The sequence below is a fragment of the Natator depressus genome, chromosome 16, assembly GCF_965152275.1.
Source record: "Natator depressus isolate rNatDep1 chromosome 16, rNatDep2.hap1, whole genome shotgun sequence".
Taxonomy (NCBI): Eukaryota; Metazoa; Chordata; order Testudines; family Cheloniidae; genus Natator; species Natator depressus.
Genome location: NC_134249.1, coordinates 17219052 through 17239193, shown reverse-complemented (window position 1 = coordinate 17239193; position 20142 = coordinate 17219052). Strand labels below are relative to the sequence as shown.

At 44.9% G+C, this 20142-nt stretch overlaps 1 protein-coding gene across 2 annotated transcripts; it reads right to left on the bottom strand.

The window, feature by feature from the left end:
- Positions 1-252: 252 nt before the first annotated feature.
- GFI1B (growth factor independent 1B transcriptional repressor) lies at positions 253-14987 on the bottom strand. Of its 2 annotated transcripts, none has more exons than XM_074973552.1 (7): positions 14676-14987; positions 9098-9226; positions 6601-6768; positions 4878-5140; positions 4041-4178; positions 2754-2919; positions 253-1941 (listed from the first exon to the last, which is right to left on the bottom strand). In XM_074973552.1, the coding sequence occupies exons 2-7, from the start codon at positions 9210-9212 to the stop codon at positions 1763-1765; spliced, it is 1029 nt and encodes a 342-aa protein (XP_074829653.1). In that variant the 5' UTR covers positions 9213-9226; positions 14676-14987; the 3' UTR covers positions 253-1762. The 2 variants fall into 2 exon arrangements, with proteins under 2 accessions (XP_074829653.1, XP_074829654.1); XM_074973553.1 differs by having other exon boundaries at positions 6652-6768.
- Between the last annotated feature and the right edge of the window lie 5155 nt (positions 14988-20142).

Below are 20142 nucleotides of genomic sequence, written 5' to 3'. Positions count from 1 at the left end.
TGGCATTTCCCCCCTAAGTGACACTTTAGTTCATGGTGTGGACTAGGCCCCTGTGATATGTAAAGAGAGAGGTTCGTAAATCAGACAGATTACTGCAAATCCAGTGCTGGGCATGGCCAAAGCCTTTCTTGAAATTTGTGTCTTTAGTCCACATAGTGTTGTGATAGTCTTCCTCCCGCGGGTGCTGAGAAGAAACATAGCGTTTATCTGGGAAATCTAACAGGCCCGTACAGGTTGTTACAGTCTGGTTTATTACAGTAAAAATATACATTACAAGAAGTATAAATACATATGTAAATGTACAAGCAAAGGAGGGGAGAGTGTTTTGAGTGGCCAGATTGCATATTAGTGGAAAGTAGCCTAGACACAGCACAAACACTGAGGCTTTTATGCGTCACATCCTCGGCCAGAGCCATTGAGGTTACTTTGGATTTACCCTGGGGTAACTGCGAGCAGGATTTGGCCCCTTTCCTCCTGGCAGTAAATGAATTCTCCACTTGCATCATGTCTTTCCTGTCTGTAGGAGAGTCACTGCAGGGCTTTTTGTTTCCTTCATCAGTGCTAGGGTAAGGAGAGGGGCAAAGGAACCGACGCTGTATCCCAGCCTCAAGCTAAACACAGCGATCTCACTGTTTGACACAGTGTCCCAGTCTGACTTGGTTGGGGCTGCATTGCCCCTCTCATTTAAAGGCACGTCTCTCCCTAACATAGCACTTTGCCTTTCTCTAGTGTCTTCCAGCTGAGGGTCTCAAAGCACTTGACAAGTCTGGATACATTAATATTTATCGTCTCCATTTTACAGATGGAGAAGCTGAGTCAGAGAGAGGGGAAGCGCCCTGCCTAAGGTCACATAGTGCGGATGTAGCAAAGCCAAGGAAAGAACCCATGGCTCTTGTTCTCAGCCCTGTGCTTTAACCGCTAGACCAGAGAGAGAAGGAAATCCTGCTACTTTGCCTCGCTAATACTTGTAGGGTACTCACATACTAATGGGATGGGTGCAAGATGGATAGATCAGCTTCTTCTTTTATAAGAGTGACCGGGAAACAAAATTCCCCACGGTCCTGAATATTGAGTAGTTCAGAAGTCCATGTAGGTAGCCAGGTGGTACTAATATGGGCATGCAGGGTCTGATTTTTAGTTTCCTCCCCCCAACTCTATTGTAAGATAAACATGCAGTGCTACATATTTTTCACCCGATAACAAAAAGACTCCTGTAGAAAGAATGTGAATCTAGGTGTATGTGCCCCACATTTATGCCCTCTGTGAGAACCCTGTTTTAGCTGAGCGCAGCTCATTGAATGCAAATTATTTGCATGCCCAGGCCTTATCTTCCTAACCATCGAAGTAAAGCGTGGTTAGGGAGCCCGCCTGGCACAGATTGCTAGTCAGTTGGTGTCATCAACCCAGGAGTCCCTCTGTGTTGCCAGTGGATGAGATGAGCCAGATCCGGCACTCAGTGTAAATCCAGAGTAATGATGACTCCAGGGGATTTACAGTCGAGTAACTGAGATCAGAGCCTAGCCCAATGCCTAAAACTAGATAAAACTAGACAGTGAGTGCTCCTAGGTCACGCGCAGGAGGATGCGGGGTAACACCAGGGAGGATGACGTTGTTGTGCCAGTCCCACAGGGAATCTGGGCAGAGATAAGCATTTAACAAGGTGGGTGCCCCAAGCCAAGCAGAGGGAGAGACGAGGCCAGAATACTGGTGGGATTCCATGTGGCTGGGAGTGGGGGTCCAGGACAGAGCTTGGGGCGCGCTCTCACTTCAAGCTGTGCTGGGTCTCCCTGTGCCGCCGCAGGTCCACCTTGCGCTGGAAGCCCTTGGCACAGAGCTCACAGCTGAAGGGCTTGAAGCCGGTGTGCTTGCGGCTGTGGGTGATGAGATTGGAGCTCTGGCTGAAGGCTTTGCCGCACACTTGGCACTTGTGGGGCTTCTCCCCTATGGGACAGAAACAAATCATCACGGATCCAAACTGAGGTGGCTGTTTGTGCTGGGCCGATGGGCGTGGGCAGTGCGGGTCTGTTCGCCACACACTGCCCTGCTGATGTGCTGCCACACGGCCCTGTAGGGCTGAGAGGGGAGCTCAGCCTGCAGAGCCCATTCAGTCCCTGGTCTTTCTGCCGCGGCTGCTCAGTCAGTGCCCCCTCTGCTCTTTTTCACCCTCTTTTTGTCACTTTTTTCTCGTTCCCCGTCTCTGATCCCTGCACCTCTTCCCCAACTCTCCCAAGCAGAACACAAACTCAAACCCTCTACACTAGGGAAAATGGGCTCATCCCTCCCTCCTGGCATTACGGACTGGGTCCCAAGGGGGAACATTCAACCCCTGCAGGGGGCCAGTGGGACTTCATTGGTGCCGAGACCTTGTGCTGCCCCCTCCGCCACCCCCCCCCCCGCACAGGTGTGAATGCATCTATCATACCCTCTGGCATACATGCAAAATTAAAAACACATATGCTGAGCCCACAATTGGACTCACCATCAGCATCTTTCTGTACATCATCTCAGTGCATATGCACAAGTGTGTGCGTGAACACCAGGCTCACGTGTCTGTGTGCATGTGTGCACCGGTGTGTGCATGAATGTTGTGGGCTCAGGTGCGCATGTACACGTGTGCGGGTTAGTGTTGTCAGCTCAGGTGCATGTATGCACGTATATGTGTGACTGGTGTGTGTATGAGTGTATCTGTATGCGTGACTGCTGTGGGCTCAGGTGTGTGTGTGTGTGTGTTTCATGTCAGAAAGGTTTCTCACCAGTATGAATGTAGGTGTGTTTCTTCATGTCCGATTTCTGGTGGAAGCGCTTGCCGCAGTACTGGCAGGGATAGGGCCGCGTGTCTGAATGGATCAGGAGGTGGGTGGACAACGTGGACGAGCGTTTAAAAGTCTTTCCACACATCTTACACTCAAAGCTTCTCTCCTGTTGGGGGAAATGAAATGTTGGGGATCAGATTTGTCATTCACAGGTGAAGTGATGGAGCCCAAAGCTAGCAGAAAACTAGGCAGGCTAGCAAGTTAGACAAGACAAATCAGGTAATCCTCTCCTAGGAATACTATTATTATTATTCATTTGTATTGCACTAGCACACAGCAGCGACTAGTCATGGACCAGGAGGATCCCATTGTGCTAGGTGCTGTCCAAACACAGGATAAAAAAGTTTCTACCCCAAAGAGCTTAAAGCAGTCTGAGTCACTAGATTGTGTCATGCAGGAGGAGTGTATCACAGGAGGAAACTATTGCAAATGAACCGCTGACATGTGCAGGGAATTACCAAGGAGAACATTGAGATTTGTGAGAACAGAGAGCCAAGAATGAGATCCATTGTCCTCAGTCCTCCTGACTGTTGTGGATGTGTAAATGTTCTTGGCACTGGTGTTGCTCTATTGGTGTGTCTGCAGGAAGGCTGTTGTGTTTACCTGCTGGGGATTCCCCCTTTGTTATAACAGATGGCTGCCAGCCAAATTCCTGTATCCAAATACTCTCAAACTCTGGGGAGGCTCAGACCTGAACGTCACGGTGCGCCTGTCTTGCTACAGTGGACTGAACCAAAACCCTGGTTATCCAGACAACCCCTTAACTCTTAAGACATTTGGATCTGGCTCCAGATCTGAATGTTGTGGCCAGGGCCGGCCCACAACATTTTGGCACCTGAGGCGGAGAGCTCAAATGATGCCCCCATGCCCCCTCGCTTGGGCCAAAGCTTTGAAACTCTGGGTCCTAGTGGCGCCCCCCAGTCTGGCACCTGAGGTGGCCTCCTCAGTTCGCCTCATGGTAAGGCCAGCCCTGGTTGTGGCTCAGACCCATCTCTAGTTATGTCTGTTCCCTCCCAAACTCCCTGCTATTTTTCAAGAGGGCCTGCCAATTAAAGTCCAGCAAATCATATCATGTCACGTGAGGTGTGCCACCAAACCTAACGAGGACTCAGCACGAGCAGAGATTTGCCCAGAATCTGCTTCGAGGTATCAGAGGAGCCAGCCCCTTTGGGAATTCAGTGCCACGGGTGACTCTGCAATGCCATTGGCTCCCTGTTGGCGACCAACCTGGGAGTGGACGTTCGTGTGCTGCTCCAGGCTCACAGCGTGTCCAAAGGTTTTGCCGCACACATCACAAGCAAAGGGCCGCATCCCACTGTGAGATCTTCGGACATGGACCTCCAGCCCATGTGGGGTGGAGAATACCTGGAAGAGGAAAGCTGCCAGTGAGGATCCTGGGAGCCAGCCATGTCTCCAACTCTATTTTCCAGTTCCCTCTCTTTGTCTGATGTTTCCCTCCAGCTGCCCATATTAGCTGAGCCCAATCACAGAACTATTTCCCCAGCCAGGAGAGTGAATAGCCAGCTGTCTCTGCTAGTTCTACTTCTGGGCTAGTCAAAATGAGGTGCTCTTATTTACCAGCAGAGAGGGGCTCAAACCAAACCCCTGGGTACACACCCGCTCTTCCCAAACTTTCACGCTGGCTCTGAACATGGCAGCTAGCCTTACTCTCCCAGTGGGCTAAGCCAAAACTCTAGATCCAAACTTTAGTGATGTTCAGATTCAGATCCATATCCAAACTCTGTGGCTTATGGCAATCTCTGCTCAGCAGAGCCAGGTTCTTGTTTACAGAGACCTTCTACTATCAACTTGATAGTGGTTGGTAGTGTAGGTGTCAGTGCAGGAGCTATACTTTTGGTGTGGCATGGGTGGGGGAGCACTGAGCACCAAGTACATATTGCCTGCATAGGCTCCCGGTGCCCTTGGCCGTATCGGACCCATGGTATCCATCCTCCAGCTGGGTCCCTTGTACCTTAAATCAAGCCTGTGGGACTGTGGTGTATGTATGTGATGAAAATCATCCCAGGCTCCTCCCCAGCCCTATGGCTTTAGTTGGTGATGCACCTTGTTGCACTTCACACAGTGGTATGTCTCCATGTCCGGTGAGTAACGCATGCTGTAATCAATAGGCGGCTCAGAGCTCGGCAGGAGGTGGCTGCCATACAGACTAACTGAGCGCTCCAGGAGGGCTGACTGCATGCTGGAAGACATCTGCCTGTAGCTGTATGGAGAATGGAAGGCATCCCAAGAGAATCTGGGCTTGTAGAAGGTGGGGGTGCTTGTGGAATTGCTGCAGCCCTTCACTTGCAGAGCTGGGACGGATGTCTCTGAGGTGGCAAAGGAGAAGGAGAACAGATTGGCAGGCTTTCTGCTTTGCCTGGGTACTCATGCAAATGCTCCCAGACCTGCTCAGCAAAGTTATTTTATTACTGCTTAATATCTGTAATGAGAATACCTGACTCAGGAAAGCTACAGGGAAAGATTAGTAACCAGTGCGCTTCAATTCAAACGCTTATCTCATCTACAGATGGGCCTAAGCCACAGCATTCAGATCAGGATACAGTCCCTTTCATGGATGGCCAGACCAGGCCAGGGCTTTGGGAGAGCCTGTGTAATGAGACTAGTGCAGTCTGGGAGCTCGAGCCTCAGAGAGACCTGCAGGATGTGGCTGTGCCTCAGTAATAAGTCCCCTTTGCATTCATTACTGTCTCTTCTCTCTTGTGCAGGAAACGACAGAATGAGCTCACGGTTAGGGGGGTTTGACATGTTTCTAATCTCAGTCTGAAATGTATGGCCGTGCTGTCTGGCATGAAACAAATCTATCCCAGAAGCACAGAGGGAAATGCTGCCCGTGGGAAACACAGAAACAGAAAAGCCTTCTCATAACTCTGGTAGGTGGGCAGAGCTGTCTTAATTCTGCTGTATGTGGTCTAGGAGCCACCCTAGACACAAATCTGTCCCAGCGTATGGTGGCTGGATTAGCTTCATGTTGCTGATACTCCAGGCAGGGCAGTTAGTACTTCCCAGCAGCTCAGCTTATACTTCCTAGTTTGGTGCAGTGCCTGTCAATGGCCTGCTACATACAAGCAGACTGGGCAACCTACCGCAGACCGAGAACAGAGGGGTTCAGGTACTAGTGGAGACTGTCATCAGGTAGTGCTGTAAGAATGTGGTGGTACGGACGTGTGTGCACATGTGGGGCCATATGCAACCGTGACAGTAACAACCTCAGTCTATCTCTCAATCACCAACATCTCTAAGGTGCCCATACTGTAGTAACCAAATGCCAAGCTCATCAGATTTAAAGGCCACCAGGCCCTATGAGGTAGGGAAGAGATGCTTCCAGCACTCAGGTTATCTTGGCTGATATGAGACTTCCCTTTAACACGGGGCTAGTGGTGCCGGTGCCGATGGGCCATGACATTCCTACATTCAGATGTTGGCTGTGAAGGTGAGCTAGCGGATGAAACCCTCTCAGAATCACTAGGCCTTTAGTTGATATGAGTCAATACCTCATATAATTTGGAATAATATCTCTTGATCCCTATTTATTCTGAGGTCCTTGTTACCAAAGCAACAACCATTGTGCAATTCTTCGATTCATGAACCATTCAGGGCCAGGTTTTCAAAAGGGCTCAGCTCTGCCATAAACAGTGTGATCAGAGGTGTCACAATGGGAGTCAGCTGGGCACTGAAGTCTTTTGAAAATCTGGCCCTAATTGTAGGTGCAGAGCATGTGAAAATCAGGCCCTGAGCTCTTTGGAGAGTCTGGCCTTGTATAGCTAACCTTGAGCTGGAGGCCCTGACAATGTCCTGTTCAGATACAGGGCAGGCGCACCTTCTTCCTTCAGTCCAGCATGGTCCTTGTCTTGTTTTGGAACAAGGCATTCTGGGTACTCGCTTTTGAACTCTGCGCTGAAGGTCCTGACTTCTTCTGACGACTTGTCACATGGGGCTGTGATCAGAATGGCATCAGGGTTAATTTATTCTAGCTGGCAAAATATCAATAATGTAATGAGTTAGCGAGTGTGTATGAATGAGTGTGTCTGTGTATGTGCATGTACTACATTGTCCTCTGGTGGATGGAATCAGAACTGCTTAACTGTGTGTCATAAGCCCTGTGGTGCTAATGGAGATTATTCTTAGCTCCAGAATCAGGGCCTGTGCATGCTGGAGAAGAAGAATCTGAATTCTATCGTTGCCTTGACGGCTCAAGTGGCAAACCATGGACTGGGAAGAGGGAAGCAGGGAGGAAGGAGTGGGGCATTTGGTATGCAGCAGGCTGACAGCCATGAAATCCTAAGTGTCCAGGGGTTTGTTACAGTAAGTTGCACATATATAACACCTTTCATCCAGGTGCTTAACAATCATTAACAAATTCAGCCTCACCGCCCTTCCTGCAGAGCATTCAGGATTATTATTCCCATTTTCTAGTCAGATAAACTGAGGTTAAAGGGCTTGTCACATTGTGGCAGAGCTGGAAACAGAGCCCAGAAGTCTCCTCCCTACCCCAGCGTTCAATGACCCTCACATTTCTCTACACCTGGCCAGGCCATCTCTAAAACAGACCCACCATCTTTTGCTGGTTGGCAATAGGAGATGGAATGGGCCTGTTCCAAGTGTCTGAATTGGTCTGAGGCCAAGTACTGGTTTCACCTCTCTCCTTGCTCAGCAATGGGTTGACCTTGGAAATGGGAGGAGTTGGGCTATCTGAAAAGGGAGAGTGTCGTAGATTTCAGAAGAGGCTGGGGTTTCTTGGGGGTAATAGAGATCAGAGAAGGGGCCGGACCCTTCCTTGATACTGAACTGGACAATACAACTCTCCAAAGGATGGGGATTTACCATGCTGTCTCTTTACTTCTTCCCATGAGGGTATGGCAGGGCTAGGCTCTAGTTTCACAGATGGGGCCAAAACAAACTGTAAATTGAGCCTGAATTTGAATAAAGTAAATTTGAATGGTGCCTGAGGGGTGCAGATAACTGCCCCATCTGTCCTGCTCCAGTGACAGCTGTGGGGGAATGCATGGGAGGGGAGAGGGGTTGGTAGGGGCGGGAAATCCATCCACAAAAGAAGGCTGGTTTAAGTGCAGGCAACACACATCAGCTTGCCCCTCAAGTTCCTCACTGTGAAATAGTCAGGGGGCAATTCCTTCCACGGTCGTGACTACGCTGGTATCCTGTCACCCTTCCATCCTGCTGTGAAATTCCTTGCAACTCACCGGCGGTTGGTATTGCACAGACAGTGGGGTATAGACACAGGTTACGCTGCAGCTGGGGGTGTGATTTGCAGCTCAGGTAGACATATCTGTGCTCACTGCACCCTACCTTAGAAGTGAGGATGCTGTGGAGCAGGCTTCAGCATCACCTGTGCAAGCTAGTGTGTACCTCGATGTGTACCTAGCCCCCATGGAAGCCCAGGCCATAGGGACCTTGCTTCTATTTTTAGTGAGCTAGCTAGTGCAGGTATATCTACACAAGCTGCCATTCACATGTGCAGGTGCAGCATAGACATACCCATAGCGACAGTGTACGGATGGGGCCTAGACAAAGAGTGTATGTGTGGCAGATAGGTATACAGGCAGCATAGTTAGGCACCCGTGAAAATTCATCCACCAACTCCAAGCCTTTCTGATCGCTAGTGGATGTTTGCTGGAGTCAGCTGCTGTGGCTGAACATAAGTGCAGCGAGATCCACACAGGTTTCATTGCATGTCCTAAACCTGCCCTCTGGAGAACATGGGAATAAATATTTATATTTAAAATGAAAGAAAGCAGAAGAAGGGAGGGTTTTTTGCAGTGATTTCCATGCAAGCAAGGCAGGGATCTGGGAATCAATAGAAACACATTTATTCAAGCTTTTAAATTCACAGGTGCGAGCAAAGCCCTCCAGTATAGTATGGTATCTCTGTGCTGCCCCTGGAATCGCTAAACCATCAAGTCAAAAGGGAGACACAAACAGAGGCCAAATGCAGTTTCTGAAGAAAAGGTGCAATTCCATTGACTTCAACAGGGTTGCACCTGTTTATGCCAGCAGTGGATTTGGTCTAGAGGGCAAGGGAGAAAGCACGTAGAGGGGAAGCCACTGTCTGTGTATTGGGGCCCTTCACTCACTGTTTAATCAGTTCATACTCACACTTTACTCAAGCTAAACGCCCATTGACTTCAATAAGCAAGTTACTTAAAGAGGTTCCTAGCTGGTGTCACAGCTCTGTGTTCCAGCATGGCTTTCCAATTGCTGTTTGCCTTGGTGTACTTCAGCAAGCCCAGAGGATGCATCTGACTCACCAAGGCAGAGCGATGGTATGGGATCCCATGTGGATACAGGCAGGTCCTCTTCCACAGAGTGGTACTGGTGGTAGGTATGGGCCTTCTTACTCTTCACCAAAAAAGAACGTGGCATTTTCCAGGCACTTCCTGGGCAGAAACATTGAAGGATGGGATAAATAATGGTGAGGGACAGAAATGTTTTCTATCACTCCCCACTCCCCTACCCGCCAGCTCCTGGTGTTTTGATTACCAGAAATAAAACCCTTATGTCATGTTTATGGATGAACAACCTATACTGAGACAGAGGATTCAGTTGAAAGATCCTGCTCCCCCTACTCCTAGCCAGTCAAAGAGGAATGGCTGCAGGGAATTAGGAGCTGGGATGGATTCAGCTCCAGGGCAGGAGACTGAAACCCATGGACAAGGCAAGAGGAGCACCATGTCATTGTCAGACACTGTTTGTCAGTGGCTGCAGAGATGACTGCAAATCTCAAAGTGCTTTAATATAAGCCACCGCCCTTTGAGGCAAAGAAGTATTGTTATCTTTATTTTACAGAGGGAAAAAATGAGGCACGTTGAGGTTAAATGATTTGCCCAAGGCCACACAGTGAGTCAGTGGCAAAGACAGGAACTGAATGCAGAACTCCTACTCCCCAGCTCTAGCCGTTAGACAATGCTGCATCTCTGATTCTAGTCTTTTGAATGGACGACAAAGTGGGAGAGCTGGCTGGAAAACATCTCTTTGGGCCAGAGGGTGTCTTTCTGTTCTGTATCTCTACAGTGCCTAGCACAATGGGGTCCTATTCCATGATGGGACTCCTAGGTGCTGCCACTGTACAAACGCTAATGATGATAACAACAAAACAACGTGAAAGACATGCTGAACAATAATAGAGAGGGAGCCTTGATCTGATGTGGGGTTAAACTCTTTAATGCACATGAAATTTCTTTACCAGCGCTGCATGATGATTTGGCTTTTTATCTGACAAATGACAGTCAAAGCAATGGCATAGCAGAAGTGCTCAGTGGGAAAGGGTTACACGCTGTCTCTGAAACAAACACTATGAGGCTGTTGAAATGCACGAGTTAGAAACAAACATCAAATGCTGGAATTTAATCATATGAAATTCACTTGCAGTGCATCTGTTATCTTTAGTACCCAGGCCTACTCCCTCCCCACTTCCCAAGGGCTAATAACTGGTCTTGTGCTAGAGAACACGGGAAAATGTTCAACGTTAGACACTACAAGGAGATCAGGTGATCTCTTATTTGCATGCACATTTGCATTTTTCCCTATACTTGTTCAGTACAGTGGCAGTAAAAGCAAAGCCTGGTATATTTTACCCTGGAAAGTTTGTAGTAAATCCTGGCTCTGTGTTGACAGGGAAGTGTTCCTCTCCCCCTTTCCCTCTCACCCCACCCCCACATGAGAGGAGTTGAAGCATAATGTACATATTTACTAAAAAAAGAAAAAAGTCCAGCACCTGTAGAGCAAGAATGACCTGAAATGTCTCAGTGAGGCAGGATAGGGCAGCCAGGGAAAGTTGTGAATGGATCATGGAAACACAGCAACTAGAGATGGGAAAGGTCTCTGAGTTCATCTAGTCCATTCTCCAGGGCCCAGTGCAGAAACTGACCTAGAGTGTTTGAAATATAATTGTATAGGCTAGTGCTTTGTCCAAGGGACAGGGGAACAGATTCCAAAAGCATTTAGGTGCCGGAAGGTGCAAATAGGGTGACTAGTGTGATTTACAAAAGTGCCTACGTAGGTTAGGTGCCTATGTCCCATTTAAGTCAATAAGAGTTAGGCACCTAACTAGTGCTTTTGTAAATCACACGTCACCCCATCCTCATCTTTAGGCACCTAAATACCTTTGTAAATCTGGCCCAGGGCTCCTATCACTTAATAACCCATCTATTAGGCCAAATCTTGAACTCCCTAGTCAGATTTTACTCTGAAATAGGCTCACCTGGTTTTCTTCAAATTTTACCAAGAAAATTTCAAGTGACTTGAGATTAACATGTGAAAGTTTGGGTCACAAGGAAAATTTTTTTTTTATGTTAGACAGTTAGAAGGGGGACCAATATAGGGCTGAAAATGGACAGCGTATTTTAACCATCAGTGTTGATTAGCAGGCAATGACTCCATATTACCTAGTTCTATTTACTTTCCCATAACTCCCTACTGAGGCTTCTTTTAAGCACCACAAAGTTACAGGGCCCAATCCTACAAGTCAATGTGTGTAGAACTTCCTCTGAAGTCAACAGGAGTTTCCCAGGTGGGGCGTTTGCCAGATTGGGCCCACAGTGTTTCATTTAGATACACTGGGACAAATTCTGCTCTCAGTTCACTAGAATAAATCTGGAATAGCTCCACAGAAATCAATGGAATTACTCCAGATTTACACCAGTATAAATGACACCCAAATTTGGCTCAGTGTCTGTATTGCAGATAATGGCCTGTGCCTAGTTCAACAATCTTTTATGCACTACTGAACGTTGCAAAAGGAAGTCCCCCTCCCCCCACGCCACATTACAGAGAAAACAGGAACTGGGAACCCAGAGTGTAGTTAATTAACTGCATCAGATTATATTTGTGATTCACACGACCAAATGTGAGGAAAGCTGGAAGCACAGATTGTGAGAGAAAAATATTATCTCCCTCTGAAACACAGATTATCAGTAACAAGTGGTCAACTGCTACTAATATCTAACCATGATATCAAGGGAAACCGGCACTACTGACCCCACCTTGAACAGACAACACTTGTATTATTTTATAGGCTTGCCAGCCCTCCAGGATTGTCCTGGAGTCTCCAGGAATCAAAGATTAATTTTTAATTAAAGATTATGTCATGTGATGAAACCTCCAGGAATACATACAACCAAAATTGGCAGCCCTATGTCTTAAGCAACCACTGAGTCTTCCAGCACAGTTTTGTTCAACCTTTAGTTTAAAATCCATCTTTTAGGGAGCTGGTTTTTGCTGGTCTCTTTGGTGACAATCCCTTCCTTGGATGGTGATCATATAAGAAAGGTTTCACTGATTAGCCAAGGATGATTACTCAAAATGTGACTGTTTTGGATTCTTCTTGGTTCAAAAGAGAATGTAAATTCAATGTCAGACTCATCAGAGTTACTTGTTTACTGCTCAGTTACAGAACGCACAACTGGCTACTGTATTTTCCAAGCAGCCAGAGGAAGCCCCAGGGAGAGTGGCCAAGTTACAGTTTTGGCTTGCAGCATGGAAAAAATATTCCTAGATTTTTAGATCAAAAGTGGCTCGTGATTTAGTGATTTTGGACTTTTTGATTTTTGGGTGCCTTACTTGAGACCCTTTAAAGGTCCTGATTTACAAAGGGTGGATGGTCAGCAATTTCTGAAAATCAGGCCCCGTGAATGCATCTTTGGTACCCCCAAAACTGAGGCACCCAAAGTTACTAGCCCCTTTTGAAAATCTAGGCCAACGTTCACAATAATATCTTATATTTGCAGCACACCTTCCATCCCAAAGGTTCCTAGAGCCTTTAGGACACTTTTGATAGGTGGCCAATAGAATTTATAGGGAACATCTAATCAAAAATGTGTAAGATGTACTGCAGTCACATTGTCACACTCAATGTACAAGAACTTCTATTAGAATGTCTTATTTTCAGGGGTTTCTGACTTCTGTTTGAGCTGAGACATGGGGCCTGAGCCTACATTCCTTGTGCATCCCTGACTCTCACTGAAATGAATTGGAGTTTGCAGTGCACAAAAAATGCAGGATCAGGCCCTTTGTTGGTGCTGTAAAGGGCTCTTGTGCCTGTCAGAAGACTGCTGTTATGGAGAGACAAATATGGTCTTCATAGCTTAGACCCTGATCCTGCAAACACTTACTACCGAGTGAAGCACTTACAGCTGTGAGTAGTCCCATTGACTTCAATGGGAATACTCACAACAATAAGCAAACATTTGATAGCAGATGTTTTCAGGATTGCATCCTATGGACCTAATCCTGGAAGGCACTCAACACCATCCAGAATCAGGCCTTAAATTTGTTACATATGTTCCATTCTAAGACAGACTTTCATCTCCTTGTAACTCCTGAAATTCAAATCTCTCTATCTCCGAATTTGGAAAGTTAACTCTCAAGATGAAGGAAGCTTTTTTCACTATGTTTGAAGGAAATCCACAACAGACTTTTAGAGTTACAAATAAAATACATTTTCAGATGGGTTGCTCATTGTACAAGGGTTCAGCCCAGGGGACAATATTTTCTTCTTCCTACAAACTTTAATTGATATTGTAGTTTTTTTCCCAGTATTCTGGTGCAAAACAAAACAAAACAAACAACAAAACCAAACCAAAGCACAAACCTTATAAAAATAAAGAACTCTCTGTCTTACAGAAGATTCTACATTATGAAGAAACCTCACTATCATCCGCATGTATTTTAATTTTGTTGAGTACTGACAAAATAAGAGGTTTTACAGGCTCCTGACACTTTGGATCTTAAGTAGCATTCAAAAAGACTCTCAGTTTTTTAAACCAAAATTTAAATTCACTAGTCCAGCCTTATAAAATTCTACTCACTAGGAATGAGTAATTTGTACTTGTTTTTAGTGGAGAGATAAACATATAATTCGTTCTTCATTATCATGGTAAGGTTAGGCAAATGGACGTTGTGCCGGGACTGGCAATTTTTCATAATAATTTTGCCCATAATGTGGATGGAAATACTTGCCCATCTGGATTAAATACATTTTTTAAAAATAAAGGGATTTAAAAAGTGATTCCAGGATTGTTCATTAGGAGCCGGATTCATTGACTTCAATGGGCATTGGATCGGGTGTCAAAGGATAAATAGCTTTGACAAGGTACTGTAAAGCAAATCCTATATTCCTTTAATTTACAGGCTCACCCATCGTGTGGGCTTGTCATTTGTTCACTCTCCTGACCAATGCATTGAACCGATCTGGCTGTATGTCAGGTGGGAGTTCAAACTTATTCCATATACTAAAAATTATGCCACATTAATCAACATATTTAAGAGGGGGAAAACCAAGTTAAATCAATTGGTAAACTGGAGCCAACAATACTAAATAATATGGACCAAATCCTCAATTGTTGTAAACTGACATAGCTTCATTGAAGTGAATGGAGCTTTGTGAATTTACTTAAGCTGAAGATCTGGCCCCATGAAAATATCAATTAAAAGAAAAAATGTAATATGTCCTCATTGCTGAGATACAAAGGGGCACATCTGGAAATGAGTTCTGCTTATAGGTGCTTGTTGTGACCTAGGTGTTTAAGGGCATAGTAATATCTTATCTGTACCTTTTTTGCTGTTATCATTCTCTGCTACTAATTACTTAAGTGTGTGTGCATGCACATGCCCGTGTGCATGTGTTTAAGTTAAATAAGTGTACAGTTTTTAAAAGGTTTGATCATTTTATCTAAGCACCTTATTACCCTGAAAAAATCCCCAACACATGTAACTGACTCATGTGGTGGGATATATCTGCAAACACAAGAAAAGAAAAAAGAAAAGCTTATGAAGACACATCATAGGAATGAATTCAACAAAGTCAGTAAACGTGTAAAAAAAAATCACCTGTTTGGGGGGCTGTGGTTTGCAGGAATCAAGCTCAGCCTTGAAATCTCCCCAGACAGACCCCCAGCAAGAGGTCTTCTCTTTCTCTTTTTGTGGCTCTTTCTTCCACTTTTTCACTTGGTAGCTGTCTTCTGAAATAGATACTTCTCCTTTTTTCTTTCTGTTTTTTGCCCCTGTTCCCCTCCCTGATTTTTCAATCAGATTATTTGTGTCAAAATCTGGCGGTGAAGAAACAACCAATGGAGAAGCAGAGCCTGCACAGTATTTGCTTATCAAAACTTTCCAGGACTTTGAAAACTTGAAGAGAATTCATGTTGCTCAACTATGCTCCGTAGAAGCAGTGCCCTTAACACAGTGGGGCTTTCTGCTGGAATAGTCTTTTGTGACACTGACAAAGTGCATGACACAGGGAAATAATGTACCAAACAGACTTTACAAAAAAAGAAACGGCTGTTAAGGAAGCTGTATTTGTACACATATTCATTTACACATCACAGCTCTCAGACATCTCACCACTCTCTCTCATACACACACTCACACACTTCAGACTCATGCATTTAATGCACATACACAAGATTTTTTTTATTTCAAAATGTATCTTTACCTCTGCAGTCTACATGGAAAAAAGGATTAGATACCTCCATCTAATATCTGCAAAAGATGCTTGTTAATGATCTTGTATTTTTGCTAAATGTATGCGTGTACTGTATATACATATTTATTTTTGTTGCATGTATATGTATATGCAACAAAATGTACATTACATGCGTGTAATGTATATACATGCAACAAAAATAAATATGTATATACATTACACGCATACATTTAGCAAAAATACAAGATCATTAACAAGCATCTATATATATATATAAATACACATACTTCATTCACGTATGTATTATATAAATATATATTTAGAAAAATGCAAGTTAATTAATAGACATCTTTCCAATATGCTTTTCCACTCAGGAGTAAAGATAAGAATTTGCACTTCTGTAGCTTCCTTCACCCAAGAATCACAAAGGAATTTACCAATATGAAACAACTGAACATCACAACACCTTTGTGAGGCACTTTGCAAATGGGGAAATCTAGTCACACAGAGGTAAACTGACTTGCCCAAAATCACACAGTGAGTCTGTAGAGAGCGGGGAACAGAATCTGTGAGTTCTGAATACCAGCAACTTGCAATAATCATTAGACAGTGCTCTCACTTGCTGCACTGATAGTAATGTGATCTCCCCAAATGACATACCAATAAAAACTTGTCCTCCACTTTCTCCTGTTCTCTCTGATCTTCCCTATCAGAGACACACTTGTATTATGGCATGTGCAAAGTGTCGTGCTCTATCAGCATGCTCAGCAATGTACAGAGCATGGAGTAGACAAGGTGTCTGCCCAAGGAGTTTACAATTTAAGAAGTATAATCTAAGATCAGATGCATATCCATGCATGGAGTACAGAACACGCTCATGGATGCCATCAAAGAAAAGCTTTCACTTAGTGGAGTTTTGCTGCTCAGTAGGAACCTTTTCAAATACACTTTATTTTTTGGAGAACCAGTCCACCAGGAATCAACGTGTCCTTTTGTCCTATACAGTTCAACGTGGTGCAAGTATAAGGAAGCAATACCATTTCTTTTACAGTTAAAAGAGATCCTGTTGCAATGTTACAATCATCCTGAAGAAGTAAAACTACTACATATAAGTGACAGGTATTTTAGAGTCTACTCATAATATGCAGTGTTGTTATAGCCATATTGGTCCCAGGATAGTCGAGAGAGAAGGTGGGTGAAGTAATATCTTTTATTGGGCCAACTTTTGTTGGTGAGAGAGACAAGCTTCCAAGCTACACAGAGGAAGAGCTCTGTGTAGCTCAAAAACTTGTCTCTCTCACCAACAGAAGTTGGTCCACTGAAAGACATTACCTCATCCACCTTGTCTCTTTACTAATGACAGTTCTTGTGAGGTTTTCTGTTTGTGGTGCCATCTGCTGGTGCTATCTCAAATTACAATGCACAGCCAGCCCCCAGCCCTTCAGACTCCTTACTTCCCCAGGATACTAGACAAGGCAAGGGCCGTTGCTATAGGTTTTGTTGCAACATTTAGCTCTAGATCTAGACTTCTCCAAAGTTCAGAAAGATTCAGATCTTAAGGTTTTTGATTCTGTCACATCTGTGATTTTGTTGAATGATAATTAATTCTTGTTGTTTATAGAAGCAACATCTCCTCTACCTCCTCCCTCCTATTCCCCCCTTTGATTTTTATTTATCTAGCAGAGTTTTGCATGAAAGAAACTGTTCACACAGCATTCTGCTGGCAAACTGATTTGCATCCTCTTAAACACAGACATTTGTGGGATTACATTTCCCCCTACAAAAACATGCATTGTGAAAGAAAACCAATAAGTGAACTGGAACTTCAGGGGGAGTTTATGTGAAGAGAATTGCAGGAATTAAACAAAAGGGAAAGATGACAGGCTGGTGAAAGGGTTGAGATGTTATTTCATGAAACACTTAGGGCTAGAATCTGGTTCTGGGACTGTAGTTGGGGAAAACAGCCACCCAATCGGGCATGACTCTATTAGGTTTTGTTTGCTGGACAAACTGTGCAGGGAACCCAGCAATGTACTCAATAAATTCTCACCAAACCCAGCTGGTTGAATCAGGTGTCAAAGGCTTCAAAGCGTGTAGTGTCCAGTGCTCACTAGAAGGATGACAGCTAGATTCCTGGGCCTCAGTGACCAATGGGGAGGAGCACAGCTGGAACTATGACATTTATACCAGCCAATCCACTGTCCCAGTTTGCCATAATCTTCCAAAGCAGAGATGTCATTGCACACATTCAGATCATTAACATAATAGGTACAGTTGTTTTATTATTATATGTAGCCCAACACAGCCTAGAGGCCCAACCAAGATCAGGGCCCCATTGTGCTAGGCACTGTACATAAGAGACAGTCCCTGCCCCCAATCTAAATACACAGCACAGACAAAGGGCAGGAGGAAGGAAGGATTATTATTATCCCTATTATACCTCATGGGAAGTTGAGGATCAAAGAGTAACTATTATCACCCTTCCTTCAATAGAGCCACAGCTGTCTTTACTGCATTTTAACTCAATTGTATGTACACTTGAGTTAGTCCCCCTAAGTTAGCCTACCTTGAATGAGAGCGGCCATGCTGAAATAACACTGGAGCTGCTGTGTCCACAGTGGAACTGCACTCACTTGTGTGTGGCACTAAGAGTTCTGGGGGCACATCCCTTGGTTTTTAGTGCCGCATTAAGCTGAGCCACACTATGAATTCTTTCCCAGTGACGTATGAGAGTTGTCTGTCCTTTCTGGGCACACAAGGAATTGTGGCAAGACATTGGAGGACACTAGCCTGTGTCCATCCTACAGAGTGGTCATGTCAGTAGCTGATGAGTTGTGATCACTTGGGTTTTACCCGAAACGCCCTGATGGGCTGCACAACTTGAGTTGAAGGATTTTGTGTGTGGACAGGGCAACTCTCATGTCATAACTTCAGTTAACTTTGCAGTGCAGAGAAGCCCATTGAGAGAGCTCCCACAGCAGCAGCCACCCCAGAGGCACACCCTTTGAGGGGGATTCCCACTATGGATACACTTGGGGCTGTATTTTCTTTCTGCCCTGATCTCCACTAGACTGATGTGGGCACAATACATATCTGTCTGGCCCTGCTTCAGCTGATTCATTCCCCATCTCATCTGTTCCCCCTTGAAATTTCCAGGACCAGTAGAGCACCCTCTGCAGGACCTAGGAGGAAGGAAGGCAGGCTGCCATGGAGGGCTTAAGTGAGACTGCTTAGGTTTGTGCTGGCTCCTTGCACAAGGGTGAATTTCACCCATGGTGCACTGGGGGCATACTGGAGGCAGGGCTATTTGTGCTGTCCACTGAGGACAATTTAATTCTGAGTTTTGCTACCTGCTCTTAATACACATCACATGCTCAGATGGCTCATGATGGGCACATTAAACAAATCATTGAAGTATGTAGGTAAATAAGACTAAGCAAGGTTAATTATATCACACAAAAACCACTCTTTATGCACTATTCTTTCCTTTTTGTGTCTGTCCAGCGGTAAGAAGCATGTGCAAACCCCTCCCAGCTTGTCTGGGTTTCCTTTTGTGCTGGTAGTACTATGGTAATTAAGTCAATGCAGAATAACACCACTAATTGCTTCCATTTCTTTTCTGAAACTCAGCCTAATTTGAGATCTTTTTTCGAGGAAGATTAAATAAACATGTCCCCAGCACAGCAGGGAGAGAAAAAAAAGCCCACTCAGCCCAGACTGGAATAAAAATTAATTGTAATGCACAAAGCAGGACTAGGTTAGAGACATGCTCACATCTAGAAACTCTTTCTCACCCTACAATAGGATGACCTATTGCAGGTGCAACATCAAGGGAAACAAGCTCAGAGGGATCTCAGTTCCACAGGGAGAGCAATGAGAGCTGTAACATATGCCATCTAGTGCTGCAGTAGTTAAAGAGCGACGGATACCTCACGGTAGCATTATAATCCTGCTTTTATTTTCCTTGAACCTAGGTTCTATCTTGCCACCCTTATGAGAGAATTCTCATTAGCTTCAAAGGGACTACTAGTATGAGTTGCAGAATCAGGCCAGAGGTTCACAATCTGTAGCCTGTGGATCACCAGAGAGCCACAGAACTCTTCCTGCTAGCCCACAGAATGAAACTTTTTTGAGAACCAACCTATATGGAGACTGGGGTGCGGGGTAAAGAGATGGTTGGTGAGAGGTCCATGAATGGTCTACAAAATTAAAAGGCAGGAGAACCCCTGTTTTACATAATTTCATTCTTCCGCCCTAAATTCTTGCACTTTGAACTGGATAAGATATACTTAATCTCCAAACCTGAAGGGGTGAAATGTTATGCATCTTCCCACAGTTGCTGCATTTTGGCAAGGGGTGAAGTGATCCCTGTGCAAGGTTTGTACATCAGCTCATAAAGCATTTTGCAATCCATCACTATATAGATCTTTATAAAAATATAAAGGATGGCATGAACTTTGCTAACTCAAAGTAAAAAGTAGATCACATTTTGAGCGTACCAGACTTCAGAGTTTTCCTGTAAATTTTTTGCAACAATGGTGCATGCCTCCATACTGTCTTGTAAATATTATTTCACATAAACCTAAAGTTATCCTCGGATCATGTTTTCATGCTTTTCTGCACAACCCTGAGCCTAGAAACTTTTTTTAAATGAAAGCTTAGATTCTCATAGTATCCCATGAGTCTGGCTACTGTGGCACTAAGTATGTGTCTATCGTGTCTTTGCCTTAATCTGGCCTGCGCAAAGATGTATCACTGCTGGGGAGTCGAGTTTGAGGAGTCCAGCTGAACCCAGGTGGTCACATTTTGAACATCTGCACAATCTGCTGTGAGTCTAATCTCATTCTGGTATCTTGAGTGGGCAGAGCTTGG

Coding starts and splice junctions, on each gene's coding strand:
- GFI1B (XM_074973552.1), bottom strand. CDS start 9,212: ATGCCACGTTCTTTTTTGGTGAAGAGTAAGAAGGCCCATACCTACCAC. Junction 5,141..6,600: donor GTCAGGGCCTCCAGCTCAAG/GTTAGCTATACA, acceptor TTGCCACCTCAG/AGACATCCGTCCCAGCTCTG. Junction 4,179..4,877: donor ACTGTGTGAAGTGCAACAAG/GTGCATCACCAA, acceptor TTCCTCTTCCAG/GTATTCTCCACCCCACATGG.